This window comes from Nesoenas mayeri, assembly GCF_963082525.1.
Source record: "Nesoenas mayeri genome assembly, chromosome: 2".
NCBI classification, from domain to species: Eukaryota; Metazoa; Chordata; class Aves; order Columbiformes; family Columbidae; genus Nesoenas; species Nesoenas mayeri.
In genome coordinates this window covers 104,246,605-104,266,820 of record NC_137543.1, presented here as the reverse complement: position 1 = coordinate 104,266,820, position 20,216 = coordinate 104,246,605, and the positions used below count along the sequence as shown (strand labels likewise).

The 20,216-nt window shown below is 38.2% G+C and overlaps 1 protein-coding gene across 1 annotated transcript in view; it reads left to right on the top strand.

Moving 5' to 3' along the window:
- The window catches only part of ADCY1 (adenylate cyclase 1), a gene marked incomplete at both ends in the record, with an annotated part of 140,283 nt that overhangs the window by 104,023 nt on the left and 16,044 nt on the right, over positions 1–20,216 (top strand). Inside the window, 6 exons of the mRNA XM_080339294.1 lie at positions 982–1,176; positions 2,614–2,711; positions 5,585–5,669; positions 11,957–12,046; positions 14,866–15,122; positions 15,757–15,883. Coding sequence (XP_080195420.1) covers positions 982–1,176; positions 2,614–2,711; positions 5,585–5,669; positions 11,957–12,046; positions 14,866–15,122; positions 15,757–15,883 — 852 coding nt within the window. The remainder of the gene's footprint in view (positions 1–981; positions 1,177–2,613; positions 2,712–5,584; positions 5,670–11,956; positions 12,047–14,865; positions 15,123–15,756; positions 15,884–20,216) is intronic.

Genomic DNA, 20,216 nt, shown 5'->3' with positions numbered 1-20,216 from the left:
GTGACTAGTAACGCTGTAACTCAAAATTGCTTTACATACCAGCAACCTGGCTTACTTCTTTTTCTATGGGTGGTTCTATCCAGAAATTTATGAAGAAACTTTTGAAAGGTTGCTCATTCCAGTGTTTTTGCCAGCAGGTGGCAATATTATTTAGATCACTCCACCAGTTTTCCAGAGCAGGGCATGTGTGCGTTGGAATTCATCTTGATTGATTGCTTGATTGCTTGATTTTTTTTTTTTTTTAAGAATGTCCTTTTATTGAAGAATCAGCCTCAATCTTACTTTCAGAAAGCTTTTTAACTTTCATATTTTTTATTTTAAATGCATTTGTGTTTCTTCTGTGGGAAAAGAGTAGGAAAGTTCATTAGTTCCAGAAAACAGAGTGTCAGTGAAGACTTTCAGGAATTCCAGATTTTATTTTGAAACTGACCATGTGCAAGGCCTTCCAATTGTGAATTAATACTGTTCTTTTTGTATTTTTAAAAAATAACCCACACATTTTTGAAGCACATTCAATACTTTACAATGTATCTTGTATATGTATATGTATAGATATGATAGTATACACAGAAAATCCTAACATGGGTTTGTAGGGATCTGATGAAAATTTTCTCATGTCAGAACATTCACAGTGAAGTTCCACAAAGCTATCTTTAACTGAACCAGTTGTTCTGAGCTTTGGGACCTAATACGTAAAATTTATTGTGCAGCATGATATATGATTTTAATATAAATACACTGTCTCGCAATGCAGGGTTTCTTCAGCAATATCAGTCCTCAAACACTGAAATTCAGGAAGGCAGCGGAGGTTTTCTCATTTATACTAAGGAGGTTTTAGAAGATAAAGATAAGATCTCTGTCTTTTGTAGCTGTTCTGCTTAATGAATTCCTCATCCTAGCTGTTAGTTTGAGATTATATGAACAACAACAAAAAATTTCCGTGTTAATAAATCTGTGCTTCTTTCTTCATCTGTGCTACAGAGGAGAGCATTAAGGACAGCCTCTGAAAAACTCAGGAATCGTTCCTCTTTTTCTACCAATGTTGTATACAACACTCCAGGAACTCGAGTAAACAGATACATCAGTCGTTTGATAGAGGCCCGGCAAACTGAGTCTGAGATGGCTGACTTGAACTTCATTACACTGAAGTATAAGCAAGTTGAGCGCGAAAATAAAGTAAGGGGTTTTTAAATTATTTTTACTGATTTCTCTGACCATGAGCCAACTAGCATTGTTTTTTTGTTTGGTTTTAGATAGTATTTAAATTCTATGCACTATCTTTAAACACTGTCTCTCAGTTAAGAGGGAGACATTATTTCCACCGTCTATGGAAGCTCTTGGACACCATAAAAAGAAAGATCAGTATCTTTCTACTCATAAAGATCCTTCCCCATAAAGTTACACATCCATTATTTTTGGCTTTCCTCTTGCTTCTCTAAACTGCCTGACCTGCGTCACCTGTTTAATGCTGTCACATGGCAATTTGGCTTCCTACTGATTAATCTGCTCTGGAGAAGTGTTAAGGACAGGAGGATGCTTCCATCTGCATAAGTAGCCTGATAAGTATTGATCCCATCAATCCTAGAAAATACAAAAAAAATCTTAACTCTCTGGACTAAGTTGTGAACTTATGCCAGTGTGACTGTGCTGAAAGCACTGAACTTACTCCAAACTTATAAGCATGCATATAAGTTAACAAAGTAGAGCTGTTTGTTCCTATCATGTATGGAGTTTTGTTGTAAATATAAATTGGTTTAATTGGAAAAATAAAAAAAGCTTTTGGGTTATGTGTTTGAAAAAGCAAATGTGATATGATTTTGGATTAACTTGGCAGTAGCATTTACTTTTGTACTTAATTTTAATCTTTTGCCTTAAGATTTCACATCACTACTGTTTTGTGGCTCTGTGTCACACTGAACTAAATTTTTTTAAGGTTTTGAGCATTAACTTTGATTTCCAGTTTCCACAGTGATTTGTTATTTAAACTGTTTTCTTTCAAAATAAGAAAGTCTTTTGGTGTAAATGAGATTGAAAGTTTGATCTTTCTGAGAAAACACTTATGTTTCCAACACTAAAAAGCACTGTGTTGTAAGGACTGTGTGTCTTAGTGGAATCAGGGACAGTAACTGCTCAAAACTGAGCCTGTGTCTCAGTAGTAGCTGCCTCCAGCCCACCCATTATGTCCTGTCCTGAGCAAATGAAATGACAGAACTCCTTCAAGGCAGCACCAAGGGAGTTCTGGCCTCTTTTTGTGAGGAATAAGTGGAGAGCAGGGAGTGCCACCTCCCTCTGGTTCAAAACAGCTGAATCCTCTTTGCTCCAAAAGATAAATTTATATCTGAGCCTAATCCAGATTTGACTACTGACAGGGTGAAATCTAAGCAGCTAGGCCAACAGGAGCAGCTGAACGGAAGGCTGTCAAGGAAAATGTTGTGCAGACTTGCCTCATCTTTTTTTTCATGTAAACTAAGCAATAATTACTAGTATGTTTGTAAAATGGATAAGGGCTTGTTTTATTTTAGATTATAGTTCTTTCTTAATGAGAATGGACAAGCATGGGTGCTGGGTGTGTGTAAAATGCTCAGTGTCTTCCTTTCTTCCTTCCTTTAACAGTACCACCAGCTTCAGGACGAGTATTTCACCAGTGCTGTAGTTCTCTCACTAATTCTAGCTGCCTTATTTGGCCTTGTCTACCTTCTAATAATACCACAGTAAGTTTCTGTCTTTGGCCATTATAATTCGAGGTGGAACATCTTCAAGCATCCCTCACAGTTAAAGATGTTAATGTCTTTGGAATGGGAATTAGCTCCCAGGTCGGTATCTTTTCAGACAGGAGGATCTCTGTTGGTATACTCTCAGTCTTAAGTGTTATCTCTTCCATTTGTCCAAACGAGCCACATTTTGCTATATTATTAAATATATATAAAAATATAGATATATATATTTATACAAATAAATAATCCCTGGTTTTGGTGAGGGTTTTTTGTTTGGTTGGTTTGTTTGTTGTTTTTTGTTGGCTTTGGGGGTTTTTTTGGCAGAAGGGTGCACTTTGAAAACAAAACCACAGGAATCTGCTAAACTTATTTAAAGCATTTTGCACTGCAAAGGTGTTACTGCAGCTTTTCTAAATGTAGTTGTGCTGGCTTTGGATAAGGTACTTCAGGTATTGATAGCAATGTAGATAAAACTATACAGATCTTAATGGGAACTAAGTACTGAAATATCCATCCAGCTTTTCAACCCAAATTTACGGGCTGCATTGAGGTTTTTGGTATCAGTGCTATCACTACACAAACTGCTTAGTACATAGTTTCGTCATTCCCGCATGAGTTGCAGTCAGACCTTGGCTGCACTAAAGCAGACATAACCAAATACTTGTGATTTGTTTGATGGGTGTCTGATGCCTATTGCTGAGTGATATATTTTAGTGATTACTTCAGATTTTGTCAATTTTGTGTGGATGCTTATTAAATAATAAAATAATTAGACTTCCCTTTCAAATCTGGGGGTATAATAAGTAGATGTAATCATGTTCAAGCTATAAAAATTACTAGCAATAAGTTTTTCCAGATGAGAATATCAAAACATTCAAAGTAAGCTTCTCTTATTTTTACTAATTGTTAGGACTTCAGTGGGAATACAACTGGCCACAGAATAATGTTTTTGAAAATCCTATTTTAAATTCTGGTCTTTTCTATTCAAAAATCCCTAGCCAGAATAACACTTACTCTTATAGTCTATTATTTCTAATTGGAAGTTTGAGAAACAACTTTTTGACTTTAATAATAATTATCATCATTTAAATTTGTTATATATCACCTTTCATCTGAAGAATTCAAAGACATTTACAAAAATTGTCTAATTTCCAGACTAATGGCCTCTGATGAGTAATTAAAGCATAATTAAGAACTCTTTCACCTACTTCTGAAGTAAAGCTCAGTACATAGCAATTTAGAACACGAAGAGAAAAAGAGTATTAGCATAGTTGAAACTAGAATGAATTTCCAAGAGTCATATAGTATTAGATTGCTGAAGTAGTTTTAAGTATAACAAAAGAACTCAAAAGCCAAGAGAACAAGTGTAATGTGTTACTATAATGGGGGAAGTAATGAGAATAGTGTTTGACATGTATCACAGTATTCCAAGGAGGATCAAAATCTGGAGACAATAAAATGTTGTAGAAAAGTGAATTGCTGGATAAATACAAAGAAAGCAATTGGCTTGACTTTCTCACAATTCCTTTGATGATCCGAGCAAAACAGCTTCTCAGTTAAAGACATATTTTACATCCTCAGTTGGAGGTGGTGAAAGTAAGGCTATGTCCCTGTCAATCTAAGCCTCCCAACTATGGAGGCACACATGCAGTGTAGCCACTAATAGCCTTGATGATGTCTTATGCTGAGTTTATTTTTAAAAAACAATGTAGCCCCTTGTTAACCCAAATCTCTGTCAGTGTCCCACTCAGCACTAGTGTTGGTTGTTGGCTGGCTGTTGCTGCCTTAAAAGACACAATCATGTCCTCTACATTTTTTCTAGCACACTATCATCCTGAATAAAAGCCAGTTCTCTAAAAACACACCCTGCTATCTATTAATACTTGTATTCAGAATCTGCACTGACAGCATCTACAGTCACACCCCATTCTGGATACACATACTACACCACAGAATTTTCCCTGTTAGTGTATTGGTTGGAATTGTTACATGAATTTGAGATCAAAGCCAAATACTGAGAAATTCTAGAGCATAGGAACTGCACTCTTCTGCTTTTAGAAACCCTGTATAAGCAATCTTTCTCCAGTGATGGTCAGGGACACAGATAAATAAATGTCTGCAGATGGTTCACATCTTCTGGACTGTCTGGGTTGTTCTTATGAGACTAGAAAAGAAGATGTGAAGATCATGTTATGCTGCTATCATATGGCCCTTGTTCCATGACTAGCTTGGGTCCAGGCTAACCCTGAGCATAAATCAGAGCAGCAGCACTGGTGAACTAATTTTTGCCAGCTTACTCACATCCATAAGGTACTGTTCTAATAACACAGGCTTTCTGGGGAAGTGCTTGGTCCGCACTTCTCATGAAGAACAAGCCTATTTTGAAAGATCAGGAGAGGGAAGATTAAGAATTTTAAAAATTATTGAAGCTTCTTTGACCTCTGATTTCTGAATTTGGAGAAGGAGATTATAAGGGAAGAGCATCTGGTAACTGTTATACAGCTGCCAAGGCCAAGTAATTAGGTTACAGACTCCACTTACAAGAGTCATCATGCTGAATATTCTGCGTTAGCCTACAATTAGAAAGTGTCTCCCCTGACACACCATACAGTTTGAATTTTTGAGGCACTTTGCTCTCCTTGCTGAGGTCAGAGTGGGCACCATATACAAGAGCATTTACCAGTTCCTCATTCTTGAGAGCAATGTAATTCACTGTGAAATTTCCTCTGCAACAGTTAGTATTACAGCAAAGGTGAGGGGGAGATCCTCCACCATACATCCAAAATACCACTTCAGAAGGACCTCTGTGCTGTTTGTTCTCATCTGCTATTGAGTTGCATTGCTTTATTTCTATTGTGTTTTGATTCTAGGAGTACCGTAGTTCTCGTTCTTCTGGTTTTCTGCATATGCTTCCTAGTGGCTTGTATTATGTACCTACATGTCACACAAGTACAGGTAAGTGATTTAAGATTTTATTGCTATTCTTGCTTTTGGTGGCTATGTTTTGTTTGTCCTTTGGAGTATTAAGTCATTGGCACGTTCTTCACAGATTCATAGAATCTGAAATCTATGTGGTTTTTCAAGTCCATTGTAAGTAATATATTAGGCACTTCAAAACCAAAGATGGTTCACCTGAAAGTAGACTTTTTACATGAGTAATCATTACAGCAGTGTAGCATTCAGTGCTATTAATGATATGTTTTTTGTCATTTTTTTGCTATCTCTTCCCTGAACACCTACCACTAGCTACTGAATCATTCCACTGTTCAGATAAACAGCTGCTTTAATCTAGCTTTTTCTCCTTTCTGACTAGAGAGCACACAGGTTCTCCCATTCCAACTGTATCTGGGTGTAAAGTCCTGCAAACTTCCTCTCTGTTTTCAAAACATTTCCTGCCAAAGCAGCAGCAATTTTGATGGTGAAGCACAGTGTTTTGCACATGAAACCCTTGGTCTTTTTGAAACCTTTAGTAATGATTATTTCTCCTACATTACATTTTCACAACAGTAATGATGTAGAAGGACATTTGGTTGTTGTAGGAGAGAACTAGGTCTGCCAGATCAGAATAAAGCACCTACAGGCTAATTTTTTGATGAAAGAAATCTGTAGTGGCTTAATGTAAATTTTGTGTTTTCAGAAAAATAGCAGAAGAAAACACCTACAAATTTAATCAGCTTTGCTGATTAACACACACTAATTGTTAGTTAAGAAAAATGCCCCTTGACAGGAGGAAAGTAATTGCTTTTGTGGAAACATAAATAGTATATTAGCAGAGTATCTGGTACAGAGCATATCTTTATTTATAAACTTACACAATTATTTGAGAGTAGTTTTGATGATCTCTTTTCTTTCATAAAAGCACAGTAGTTTATCATCTGTTCTGTCTATGGACAGTAGAAACATAGATTAATTTTGTAGGAAATTGCTCCTCTTTATAACATTTCCATGGAGCTAGTGCAAACTTAAGGTTTGTTTCAGCTGTTTTGGCAGTCAACAGAATTTTAATTTATTAATTATTTATTAATTATTATTTATTAATGAGAGCAGCCTCGCAATTACAGGCCCTGGTTGTCATGGGGGATTTTAACTACCCTGATGTTTGCTGGAAGGACTACTCAGACAGCCATCTACAATCCAGGAGGTTCCTCCAGTGCATTGATGATAACTTCCTGATGAAAATGGTGGATGAGCCAACTAGAAGAGGAGCGCTGCTGGATCTCATCCTCACTAACAAGAAGGGTCTAGTTGAAGCCGTAAAGGTTAAGGGCTGCCTTGGCTGCAGTGACCATGAGATGGTGGAGTTCAGGATCTCATGTGGCAGGAACAGAATACCGAGCAAAACTGCAACCCTGGACTTCAGTAGGGCCAACGTTGGCCTTTTCAAGCAATTGCTAGGGGAAATCCAATGGGACAGGGTTCTTGAAGTTAAAGGTTCCCAAGATAGTTGGTTAGCATTCAGGGACTGCTTCTTCCAAACTCAAGATCAGAGCATCCCAGCATGTAGGAAGTCAAGAAAGGGAGCCAAGAGACCTGCTTGATTGAAGAGGGAAGTGCTGGGCAAACTAAAGTGGAAAAGGAGAGTCTAGAGATCATGGAAGGAGGGGCTGGCCACTTGGGAAGAATATAAGGCTGTTGTCAGAAGATGTAGGGAGGCAACTAGGAAAGCTAAGCCTTCCTTAGAATTAAACCTTGCAAGAGGGGTCAAAGACAACATAAAGAGCTTTTCCAAATACATTGCAGATAAAACTAACACCAGAGGCAGTGTAGGCCCACTGATCAATGAGGTGGGTGCCCTGGTGCCAGAAGATACAGAGAAGGCAGAGTTACTGGATGCCTTCTTTGTCTTTGTCTACTCTGCCGAAGGCTGTCCTGAGGAGCCCGGTACTGCTGAAGCCTCACAGGAAGTCAGGACAACGGAGAAGTTTGCCTCAGTTGTTGAGGACTGGGTTAAGGACCAAGTAAGCAATGTGGACATCCATAAATCCATAGGTCCAGATAGGATGCACCTGCAGGTGCAGGTCAGACACACCTCCATTCCTGGAAAGGTGATAGAGCAACTTATCATTGGCGCCATCTCAAGGCATATCAAGGGTAAGGTGGTCAGTAAGGATAGTCAACATGGCTTCAGCAAGGGGAAGTCATACATAACCAACCTCATAGTATTTATGAGGACATAACCAGGTGGATAGATGATGGCAAAGCAGTGGATATGTTCTATCTTGATTTCAGTAAAGCATTTGACACAGTCTCCCACAGCATCCTCACAGTTGAACTGAGGAAGTGTGGTCTGGACGATTGGGTAGTGAGGTGTACTGTGAGCTGGCTGAAGGAAAGAAACCAGAGAGTCATGGTCAATGAGAGAGAGTCTAGTTGGAGGCCTGTATCTAGTGGAGTGCCTCAGGGATTGGTACTGGGACCAGCACTATTCAGTATATTCATCGGTGACTTGGATGAGGGAATAGAGTGCACTGTCAGCAACTTTGCTGATGACACAAAACTGGGAGGAGTGGCTGACACACCAGAAGGCTGTGCTGTCATCCAGCAAAACGTGAATAGGCTGGAGAGTTGAGCAGGGAAAAATTTAATGAAATATAACAAGGGCAAGTGTAGAGTCTTATATCTGGGCAAGAAAAATTCCAGTTACCAGTATAAGTTGGGGAATGACCTGTTAGAGAGCAGCATAGGGGAAAGGGACCTGGGGATCCTGGTGGACAGCAGGATGACCATGAGCCAGCACTGTGCCCTTGTGGCCAAGAAGGCCAATGGCATCCTGGGGTGTATTAGAAGGGGGGTGGTTAGTAGGTCGAGAGAGGTTCTCCTCCCCCTCTACTCTGCCCTGGTGAGACCCCATCTTGAATAATGTGTCCAGTTCTGGGCCCCTCAGTTCAAGAAGGACAGAGAACTGCTGGAGAGAGTCCAGTGCAGGGCAACAATGATGATTAAGGGAGTGGAGCACCTCCCTTATGAGGAAAGGCTGAGGGAGCTGGATCTCTTTAGCTTGGAGAAGAGCAGACTGAAGGGTGACCACATTAATGGTTATAAATATGTAAAGAGTGAGTGTCACGAGGATGGAGCCAGGCTCTTCTTGGTGACAACCAATGATACGACAAGGGGTGATGGATACAAACTGGAACACACAAGGTTCCACTTAAATATGAGAAGAAACTTCTTCACAATGAGGATAACAGAACACTGAAACAGGCTACCCAGGGATGATGTGGAGTCTCCTTCTCTGGAGACATTCAAAACCCACCTGGTCACATTCCTGTGTAACCTCAACTGGGTGTTCCTGTTCCGGCAGGGGGATTGGACTAGATGATCTTTCGAGGTCCCTTCCAATCCCTAACAGTCTATGATTCTTTGATTCTCTGTGATTCCAGGTTCCTCTAGAAATTCAGTACCTCACAGGATCAAATCCAGCATTAGGAAAATAAAGAAATATAAAAACTCAGAATACAGCAGTTTGAAAGTTTGTGGTGAAAATTTGCCTCATATAATAAGTCAAATAAAATTAATATCCTATGTATAATAAATATGAAATTGTAAAATGGTCATTCCACGAAGTTAATTCGTTTTCTGGCATTTATTTGCTATTTTACACTGGACAAGAGATTCAACTTCTCCATGCTTTAGCATGCACTACTTCTCTCTCAAAACCATTAATATACTGCTTTACGGTACCAATTATCTAGTGTTTCAGGGATCTGACAGTACTTATTTAGTTAATAAAAATTCCACAAATAAAAGAAAACAAAGAAAATTAAGCCTCAGATGCTATGCTATCATAAAAGCTGAGATAGAATCTTAGAATGATAAAAAGTGAGAAGTATAATTCTTTTAAATGTCATCAGAGTTTTAATTCAGACATGTATCATACCTTGCCTTTTAAAGGTTTGTTTTCCTTTTTAAACCAATAGCCTAGCATGTCAACATTTAAAACATATGCGTACTACAGACAAAAAAAAATGTCTACACAATGTGCCAGGACACATTGTCTTTGAATTTGCACTTTGCTTTGTCACTATTAACAATACAGCATTAACTTCGAACTATGGGGATTCTCCCCTTAACAAGCGTCAGATAATTTATTTGGTTGCAGAACGAATTAATAGAATATATATTTCCTTCAAACAAAATTATTGTTTTGTATTTTATTTATATAGAAAAAAACACACATGTTCCACCTCATGTGTGCATAGATTTTGATCTAGTTGAGTGGACAACTCGATGGGTAAAAAAATGTCTGAATGATCACATTCGGAGCATAGCAGTTTATGGTCATACTCTACATGAAAGCCAGTAATAAGTGGTGTTTGTCCTGGGACCAAAGGAGTTTGTCCTGGGACCTGTCATGTTAAACATTTTTATCAATGACCTGGAGAAAGATGTGGAGTATACTCATGTAAGGTTTTCCAGTAATTCCAGTTTTCGGGTAACTGAAGGGAACTCACATACGTTGGCAGAATGAGTCATCAGGACTTTTATAAAATACAGTATGGATAAATGCAAAGTCCAACCTTGAGAAGGAAGAACCTCTGCAATGACCAATCTGGGGACTGATCAGATCTGAAAAAATGTCTCTGAGGGTCAAGGCAGACAGTACTTTTGGGTCTCTCGAGGTCCCTTCCAACCTGAAATGTATGATAACAATGAATAAATGCAGAAATAATCTGTATCTTTTTTTCACAGTGTAATTTTGAACACTGCTATATCCCCTCCCTTGAGAGACAGCTTTTCAATGTGAGATTCTTACAATTCAAGGTTTTTGTTCTACAATATGCTCACTGTTTTATTAAAGGTGATAGACCTCTGGTATCCCAATATATTTCACTGATGCTGACTAACAGCTGAATTGGTTTCTGGTGTATCCAATTAACTCAAGCCCATAACATGCTTATATAAATCTACTATTGGTGTTACGCTGGTTGTTCCCTACTTCCATTTACATAGACTTAATCCACACTGAAGCCAAAATGTATTTGCAGATCACACATGGTTTTTTATCTTTTCTGTAATTGCTGTATTTTCATGTTTCACAACCCAGATTAAGTTGATTCACCTATAGCTATCTCAGACTTCTAATTCATGGTCACACATACAGCAGAAAAGTCTCTGCTTATGTGAATGCAAGGGGAGGATTTTCAACACATAATTTCTGTTGTGTCAAGGCCAGAGAAGGCCCTCTGTATGGGTACTTCGCTGCCTGCTGGAAGCTATGCTTTTGATGTAGATAATACCCTTGAAGTAAACAGCTTTTCTTCAGGACTGGTCACTTTCATCCAAAAATTAGATGTTTGCTTGTTCCATTTGATATTTAGTCAAATCCAGCCTTGATAAGTCTGAGACTCCTCCTTTTAAGGGACACAGGATTGTTCCTCCTTTAAATCTGTTTGTTTCCTGAAGTTCATTCTTGTCCCTTGAAGTCACTGGAAGAAATTCTGTGGTCTGAAGGACATGTTGTGGATCCAGTTGATAATAGAGGCCCCAAACATTCTTAATGCAAGGGAAAACGGTGGAAAGCAGGTTTCCCTGAAAACAGAGATCAGTATGACTAGAACAACCATAAGTGCCACAGCCTGACAAACTTATCCTTTCTCTCTTACCTTCTGCCACTGGCTTCATAAATGCTTACAGCAGCAAGCACTTCACAGTGATGGAATCAGGGTAAAAATGGAGATGAGCAAGAGATTCACAGGACTCCATTGCACCAGACCGTTTTGTTTTCTGCTGCTTTTTCTGCTCTGACAATTTCAATATTTTAAATGAGTCCTGATAATTAAAACTACCCTGGCATTTAACAGGAGTATCAGCAGAAGACACAAATACCACTCCAAAATTCTGTGCTATGACAATATGTTCTCTTGGTTCATAATTTTATCTGATCATTTATGAGGCAAAATATGCTTTGGGTATTTGCCCATGAGAAAAAAAAATCAAATGCCTTCCTAGTTTATTATTTGCTTTATAAGCAGACATCCCACTAACCTGTCAAAGAGTTTCAATTCTGGCGAGAAATAGTGTATAGTAATAATAATTTTACATTTGTTACCTCCAAAAATGCAGTTACCATTAAAACACATATACAAAATAATAACTGCATGCTTGTTTCATAATTTGCACTCCAGGCAAAATTTCTATATCCCTTATTCACTTATTTTTATAGACTACTAAAAAATAACAGCTATTCTTTAAAATATATTTATTTATTTATTTATCTATAAATATTTTTTTGTCTTCCTTAGTGTTTTCCAGGGTGCCTGACAATACAAATTCGTACCATTTTGTGTATTTTTATTGTGATCTTAATATACTCTGTGGCTCAAGGATGTGTGGTGAGTATTTAAATCAAGTATTGCTTAATTTAGCATTCTTTTTAATGAACAACCTGGTATGGATCTGTTAAACACATACCATATTCTCATCTGGTTAATTCCTACTGGTTTTATTATTCAAACTTGCAGATCATATTTCTTCAAAAATAAAACCCTTTGCTAATAAATTGAACTTTCACTGCCCTGAGTCAGGGTGTTGAATTAATAATGCCAAAGCTATTAGCAAATTACACAGATAATGCCTAGTCAAGACCTACAGAAATTTTAATATCGAACCTTAGTATCACATAGTCTGCTGATGTCATGTACTTCATGGGAAAACAATTTTTAAATGTTCAACTTACTTACTAGTTCAATGGCTAAAATTTTGTGACAGACAAGGAATGATGTCAAACAACATTATGATGTGGCAACTTATAGAACATATTTCTTTCTAATAACGGGGATATTTTTAGTCTAGGCAGATCAGAAAAGATAACAAGATCTTAAAATATAGACAGTATTGCGTAACGAGGTGAGGTGCTTACACTGTGCTACTTACATGATCCTTTCACATCTAATGTCTAGGAAGCTTCTCTTTTATGATGTGAACTTTCTCAATACTTCTTGGACTTCAATGTCAAATGGGATTTAAACTTCCCTTAAGTATTTGGCATTAAGTTGCTTTGTCAAATTCCTAGCACTTATTTTCAGTATTTTGGCTGCTAATGCTAATTAATTAAACCTGTTAGGTTACCCAAAGGAAAGAATCCACAGAAAAGTAGTATGATAAACACAATTGGAAATGCTGAGGAGGCAGATGTCTCAAATCATGCCTCCCTGTGGGATTTAGGTAATATGTTCTGACCAATAGGAAGACAGTGATTTCCTGAGTAATTCACAGTGCTGAAATGCCAAGCCCCTTGTTTTTTATTTTGTGTATTCACTTCATCCCTGGACCTGTCCTGAGAGCATCTGCCAAGCTGATTCCCATGAACTGAATGGGCAGAGGATCCCTTGTCCGCTAATTCCAGTGTCCTGAGAGGTACCAAGAATTAGCGTTGTTCAGACATTTCTGGGAATTCCTGAACATCAGCTGTGTGAGTAACACACAGCCTCAATAGCACACAGACATATACATGTTTCTTAATGTGCATATAAACCCAAACCACATAGATATGTGCAGTGCATCCAGGCTAGCTAGCATCTCAGCAAGCTCTGTTTCTGACTTTGGGATTGAGATTAATATTGTGACAGCTAGAACCTTTCTGGATCAGCCCCCATAGATCTGACACTTACTTTGACCATATGAAACAAACACCATTATTGCCACTTAAAGACAGTGAGAATGGGAAACAGACATCATAAGGCCTAAGGCAATGCTGAACATCGGTAGAAGGCAGCAGATTAGAATTCGTAATTTCTGGCCTCCAACAAGGCAGTGATCATTCAGTTGCAACTTAGAATAGATCACAAGTATAACTTTATCCTTTACTGAAGCAAGAATAGCCTGTAACAATTGAAATGCTTAGGAGAAATGTTTAGGGTAGAAATTATTTGTTCCTGCCGAGTAATACCTCTAGAATTCTCAGCTGTTGGAGGAGCTAGATGTTGAGGTTTCACTTTTAGCTGTAGGGTAGACAGTGTTTTCCTGTATGGATTGCACATCATTTATGAAGCCCTCATGCATGCCTGTGTTTTCGGATGAGTTTAGTATGAACAGCATTTTTAGGATATTGAACAAAATCACATTAAACGTTTTTCACTTCACTCTTTCTCATCTTATTTCATTATATTAGCCTTTATGAGTTTAACTCACATTTTATCTGTTATGTCTCATCTTTTTAAATTACTACAACCCCCTTTAATATATACTGCTTAATTGCCTTTCAGGTTGTCAGTTATTTTACAGCATGCTATAAAATTTCATTATCAATGGTTAGGATGAAATAAAAAGGTTTAATAACACAGTTCAAAAGTGAAGCTTAAGTACAGTGCAGGGCTTATGTGGTGGTTCCTGATAAAATTGATTTCACACTACCATCCCACTCTCCGCACTTATACTCTTATCCTCTCCCTTCATAAGGAGTGAAAATTGGAGTGCAATTACAAATTGGAGCTCTAAGGACTTGCACTGTTTGACAGAAATTCCTCCCTTCCTTGGGTAACAGCTCCAATATACATGATGTTGCCTTTGTAAGAAGCAGGTTAAATTTCCTCAAATTTCCCATAGAAAATGCACTAAAACATGTTTTTACTTCCCAGTCTAGGGAGGAAATGGAACTCCTTGGGTAACTGAAATGGCAGGGATAATTAAATATGAGGCCTTGTATTTGAATCACATGTGATAACAGAAGTAGTTCTGAAGTGGAGAAAATATATTATTTATGTTTAGTTTTTAATTTATATTTTATTAACTAAAATTGTTACAATTTATGTAGTCAATAAAACAAACAAATTTCTTCATGTTCTCTATGTGAGAACGTTTCTCACTCACACAACCACATAATGTGTTTACTGAAGTTCCCTAGTTTTGCAGGAATATGTTAGCTTGAAAATCTTTTGGTTTTGAGCACTGAGCAGGAAACTTTTCAACTAAGGCCAGACCTTAATTGGTTGACCTTACTGGCATCTAATGAATAAAGAGTGTCTCCCACCTAAGACTGAGTGAAGTGTTACAGGAAAAGGAGAGAGATTCTAGTAGGGGAGTGGCTGGATGGGGATTTCACAGCCGTATTTTCCCAATTAGAAATGACCTACAGTCAGCCCGCATCGCAGCTCCATTTCTTTTTGGTTTATATTTAACTTTTTCCCCCTCTCACCTCTTCTCTCTTTTCTAGGTTGGCTGTATGCCTTGGGTTTGGAATATCAATTCCAGCAGTTCAATAGTTATAATTTCTTCTGGTGGAACAAATAAAACAATGAATGAACTTCCATGTGACACAGCCCACTATGCTTTCCTTTCCTGTGTCGTGGGGACTCTCACCTTGGCAATATTTCTACGAGTATCTTCCTTGCCAAAAATGATTCTTCTGCTTTTTGTTACAATTTTGTACATAGTTATTCTGGAACTCAGTGGTTACAGAAAAGTGGTGGGGTAGGTATCTTGCAAAGTAAAAGCTATGCATATTTCTGTATGGATAGTCACAACATTGACTACTCATCTATGAACTGTCCTCTAGCACTCAGTGCTGCTTAGGACTATATACTCAGTAGAGCACAGGAAATACTTAAGCCATCCTCCCCCCAACAATTTTAGGGTCTAGTAATATCCATCAACAGGAGATCAGCTTTTGTGAAATAGCAAATGTTGCACCATTATTCTGTAGTTTTATGCCAGCATACCTCAGCTGAATACACTTCAGTCTAATTAAAATATGAAATAGAAAAACACTGTGAAAAACTTCACTTCCACATTTCAGCAACCCTTAACCAATTCCAATTCCATTTCCATTTAAGCTTTTGAGCTTTTGAGTGGTTTTATATTTCCTAATTAAAAGCGTGCACACACATTATAATAATGTATAGCATTATAAAATCCTCAAGAAGCTGAATGTTGATGTGATCAGGTTTATTCTCACCCTCCTCACTGCCCTTGTGAGCCTTTTCAGAAGAGGCTAGTGACTAGGAGGTGCCCATGTGTTCTAAACTAAAGATCTGATATTAAAAACACTGAGTGCTAGGTATTAGAAAACCTGGAATAACCCATTTACTTTCCTTTTATTTTTAAGGGGTGGCTCCTTTTATATGCGTGGCTATGAACCAATACTAGCCATTTTGCTATTTTCTTGTGCTTTGGCACTGCATTCCAGACAGGTGGACTTGAAGCTGCGTCTGGACTACCTCTGGGCTGTGCAGGTAAGTCATAGAACTTTTCTTTCTAGTATCCATGCACACAAAATGATGTCTGACTTTTTGAAGTGGCTTGCAAATACTTTCAGAACAAATTAGTTGGATTAAGACACTTTCAAATTTTCAGGTCTGTTGGGGTTAACAGAGAAAAATTAGTAGAGCTTTCTTTCCACAGACCTATAAAACTCATTTGCTCTGGATAAGTGATTCTTTTGTTTGTTCGCAGTTGTTCCATAACAATATGTTATTAATAAAGTAATATATCTATATCCAAGATGCATTATGAATAGTAAGAATTTCAAACATGGGAAACTGACTGTTAGCAATATCAACTTGAGATAAAGATATTAAATCCATGTTGTTGTTTCATCTTACAATACATAAAGGGATGAAAATAAGTTGATGTTCAGGTAAACTGAAAAGAAGAAATAAACCTGTTGAAATATCATGCAATGAAACTCTGGAACTCTTTCCCAAAGGAAGATCAGGAATTTATTTAGATACAAAGAGCGTGGACTTTTATATATATATATATGTATATATATTTCCTATCATAATCACAGCAAAACCCATAGAAATTTTATTAGCCATAAGCAGGAACATCAGGAAATGTCTACATCCTGTCATGCCTCTCTGCAGTCCTGTTCCCACCTCTGAAGGGTTTCACACTGACCCCTGAGGGAAAGAGAAAGTCGAAGAAGATGTAAGTTTGTTTTGATGGAATTTGGAAGTTGCTTTTATGATAAAATTTACACTCTTTTAGTTCACAGAGATCACATCCTGTTCTCATCTACACCCTGTTAACTAAGTTGTTAACAGAACTGTATAAATCATCAGAGTGCTTGCTTTTGCGTGTAAGATCAAGGCTGGAACACATGGGTTAAACACATCACTGGCTCTACTGTGTTACCTAGAATGGAGAAATCAGGAATGACTTAGCTCTGTTATTTTCTGCTTTTAAAGTTTTTCGACCTACCAATTGTTCAACAAGCTCTGTCAGGATTTTTTGTTTGTCTTGACGTCCAAGACCATTTTCACCCCCTTTATGATTAGGTTTATCTTGTTCCACAACTTTTGTAGACTGTTTAGTAGTGCTGTTTTTAGAGTGTTTAGTAGTGCTGTTTAACAGAGTCAACAATATGTGATCACTTAGTTTAATTTTTGTACTATAACCTGCAGTATAGATAGGTGCTGTGCCTGTCAGCATCAGAAGTTTGTTTAGGACAAAGTTATAATAGCTTCTGCTTGCTGTAGCATCAAATATACTTTTCAGGTGGAAAAAATATCCCCTGACTTTGAAACTCAGAGCAGCACATGACTAGCTGTATAGCGGATATCTTTATATAAGTTGCCAACTGCTGAGTAAGCTCAAGTGGTGGAGGAGAGTTTACAGCTCATGGAAGGAGTGGCTGGCCACTTGGGAAGAATTTAAGGCTGTTGTCAGAAGATGTAGGGAGGCAACTAGGAAAGCTAAGCCCTCCTTAGAATTAAAACTTACAAGAGGGGTTAAGGACAACAGAAAGAGCTTTTCCAAATACATTGCAGATAAAACTAACACCAGAGGCAATGTAGGCCCACTGATCAATGAGGTGGGTGCCCTGGTGCCAGAAGATACAGAGAAGGCAGAGTTACTGGATGCCTTCTTTGTCTTTGTCTACTCTGCCGAAGGCTGTCCTGAGGAGCCCGGTACTGCTGAAGCCTCACAGGAAGTCAGGACAATGGAGGAGTTTCCCTTGGTTGATGAGGACTGGGTTAAGGACCAGTTAAGTAATCTGGACATCCATAAATCCATGGGTCCAGATGGGATGCACCTGCAGGTGCTGAGAGAGCTGGCTGAAACCATTGCTAGGCCACTCTCCATCATCTTTGCCAAGTCATGCAAAATGGGAGAGGTGCCTGAGGACTGGAGGAAAGTAAATGTCACTCCAGTCTTCAAAAAGGGCAAGAAGGAGGACAAGGGTAACTATAGACCAGTCAGCTTCACCTCCATCCCTGGAAAGGTGATAGAACAACTTATCATTGGCTCCATCTCAAGGCATATCAATGGTAAGAGGGTCATTAGGGGCAGTTAACATGGCTTCAGCAAGTGGAAGTCATACATAACCAACCTCATAGTATTTATGAGGACATAACCAGGTGGATAGATGATGGCAAAGCAGTGGATGTGTTCTATCTTGATTTCAGTAAAGCGTTTGACACAGTCTCCCACAGCATTCTCACAGCTAAACTGACGAAGTGTGGTCTGGACGACTGGGTAGTGAGGTGTACTGTGAACTGGCTGAAGGAAAGAAACCAGAGTGTCGTGGTCAATGAGAGAGTCTATTTGGAGGCCTGTATCTAGTGGAGGGCCTCTAGGGTCAGTAATGGTGCCGGTATTATTCAATATATTCATCCGTGACTTGGATGAGGGAATAGAGTGTACTATCAGCAGATTTGCTGAAGACACCAAGCTGGGAGGAGTGGCTGACATGCCTGAAGGCTATGCTGCCATCCAGCAAGACCTGAATAGACTGAAGAGTTGGGTGGGGAAAAATTCAATTAAATATAACAAGGGCAAGGGGTAATGGATGCAAACTGGAACACAGGAGGTTCCACTTAAATGTGAGATAAAACTACTTCTCAGTGAGGGTAACAGAGCACTGGAACAGGCTGCCCAGTGGAGTTGTGGAGTCTCCTTCTCTGGAGACATTCAAAACCCACCTGGATGCCTTCCTGTGTAACATTATCTAGGTCTTCCTGCTCCAGTGAGAGGAATAAATAATAGTGAGTAACATGGGGGAAGTCATAAGGAATGACTTCCTAGTTTATGCTCTGTGTATTGGTTGTAAATTATATTGAATACAAGGGCTAATTAACATAACATGCAGAATTACCATCATGATGGATGTTACAGAAATGCATATACTGCTTACCTATTCAAATGGACAAGTAAAAAGAAAACATTGTCTTTGTACTTGTTATGCTCTTTGGCATAGTAAAAATCTGAGTATTAAGAGCTCTGGGAAGACTTGGTTGGAAATATCTATATGTCAACACTGTCTTTGAATAGTAAGCAAAGTCCAAGCTAAGACTGTTAAGTCTTTAAGAGGAGGCAAGGGTAAAAACTTCCTGAGTGACAGTTTTCTCTAGCTGCAGGACTGCAGGAGCCCTGTGCATTCTCAGTCATGTTTCTTTACAGCCACATTACTACTTACTATTGCACCATGTTGGCTTAACTTGGCTACATTCTTGGTCGCAGAAGTTTTAGAAAGACCATTGACTTAGTGCACAGGGGCTGTGGAGATTTTCTTCCATTTTACAGAGTGAGTGTGTGTAGAGTTCTTTATGCAAACACTGTTTTATGCCATGAACCACTGCTAGAGCTGGAGATTCACATCTCCCAGTAATCAGACACTGCTGTGTGAAAGGTGTGCTAACGTGGTACATCCATTTTTAGAAAGATTCACATTTGTTACCTTACAACTGAGAGAATTTCAGACTCAATGGCTATTCTGGAAGCTGTAAGCACTTTGCTTACTTTTAGTAAGGCTCATTGTGAGGCTAATCCGGTAAAAATGTTCTCAGATGAATAAAACCATTTGTAGCATAAGCTACAAGAACAAGTATTTGATAAATATTTTCATTTACTTTATCATGAACAACGAACAGTCTAGTGCTAAATAAATAATATTTTAAACACTGAAAGTATCCTGCAACCAATACCATTATTAGTAAGATAGATGCTCGGTGGTCTATCTAAGGTGTGAGGAAAACACATTCCCATAGATTTTGTCTGCCACATCAGGAAAAAAAAATGTCTTTTGAGAAAAAGCAGATTTCAAACAAGAAAAACTGATTTAGAAAAATCATAGAGTTTGAAGACAAGTTGATTTAATTTCCCTGCACCTAGGTTATATAACCAGAACAGAGATGATACAATATGACTTATTTGGAAAAAAATACATTTTTCTGACTGATGCAAAGTTGTTAAAACATTTATATTTGTACTTACTCTTCACATGTCAATGATGTTATAGGTTCCTGTTGATTTCGCTAGTTTTTTCTGTGCCAGACTTAACCTTCCTGAATATCACAGTATTTCTAGAAAATATCTGTTGGTTTGGTTTTTTTTTAAATAGGCAGTGGGAGAAGAATTTCATTTGCTACCTAATGTCGTTGAGTGACTGTGTGCCTCATATGACAATAACTGTGAATAGCAAATAGAGAAGGATTTTACTTATTGGTGACTGATAATCACTTTTGCTTATGCAAATTCTTCAACAAAACTGAAAAAAACCCAAGCAAATAAATACAAGCAATAAATGTATGAAGCTAAAACTTCCAAAAACCGCTGAGTTGC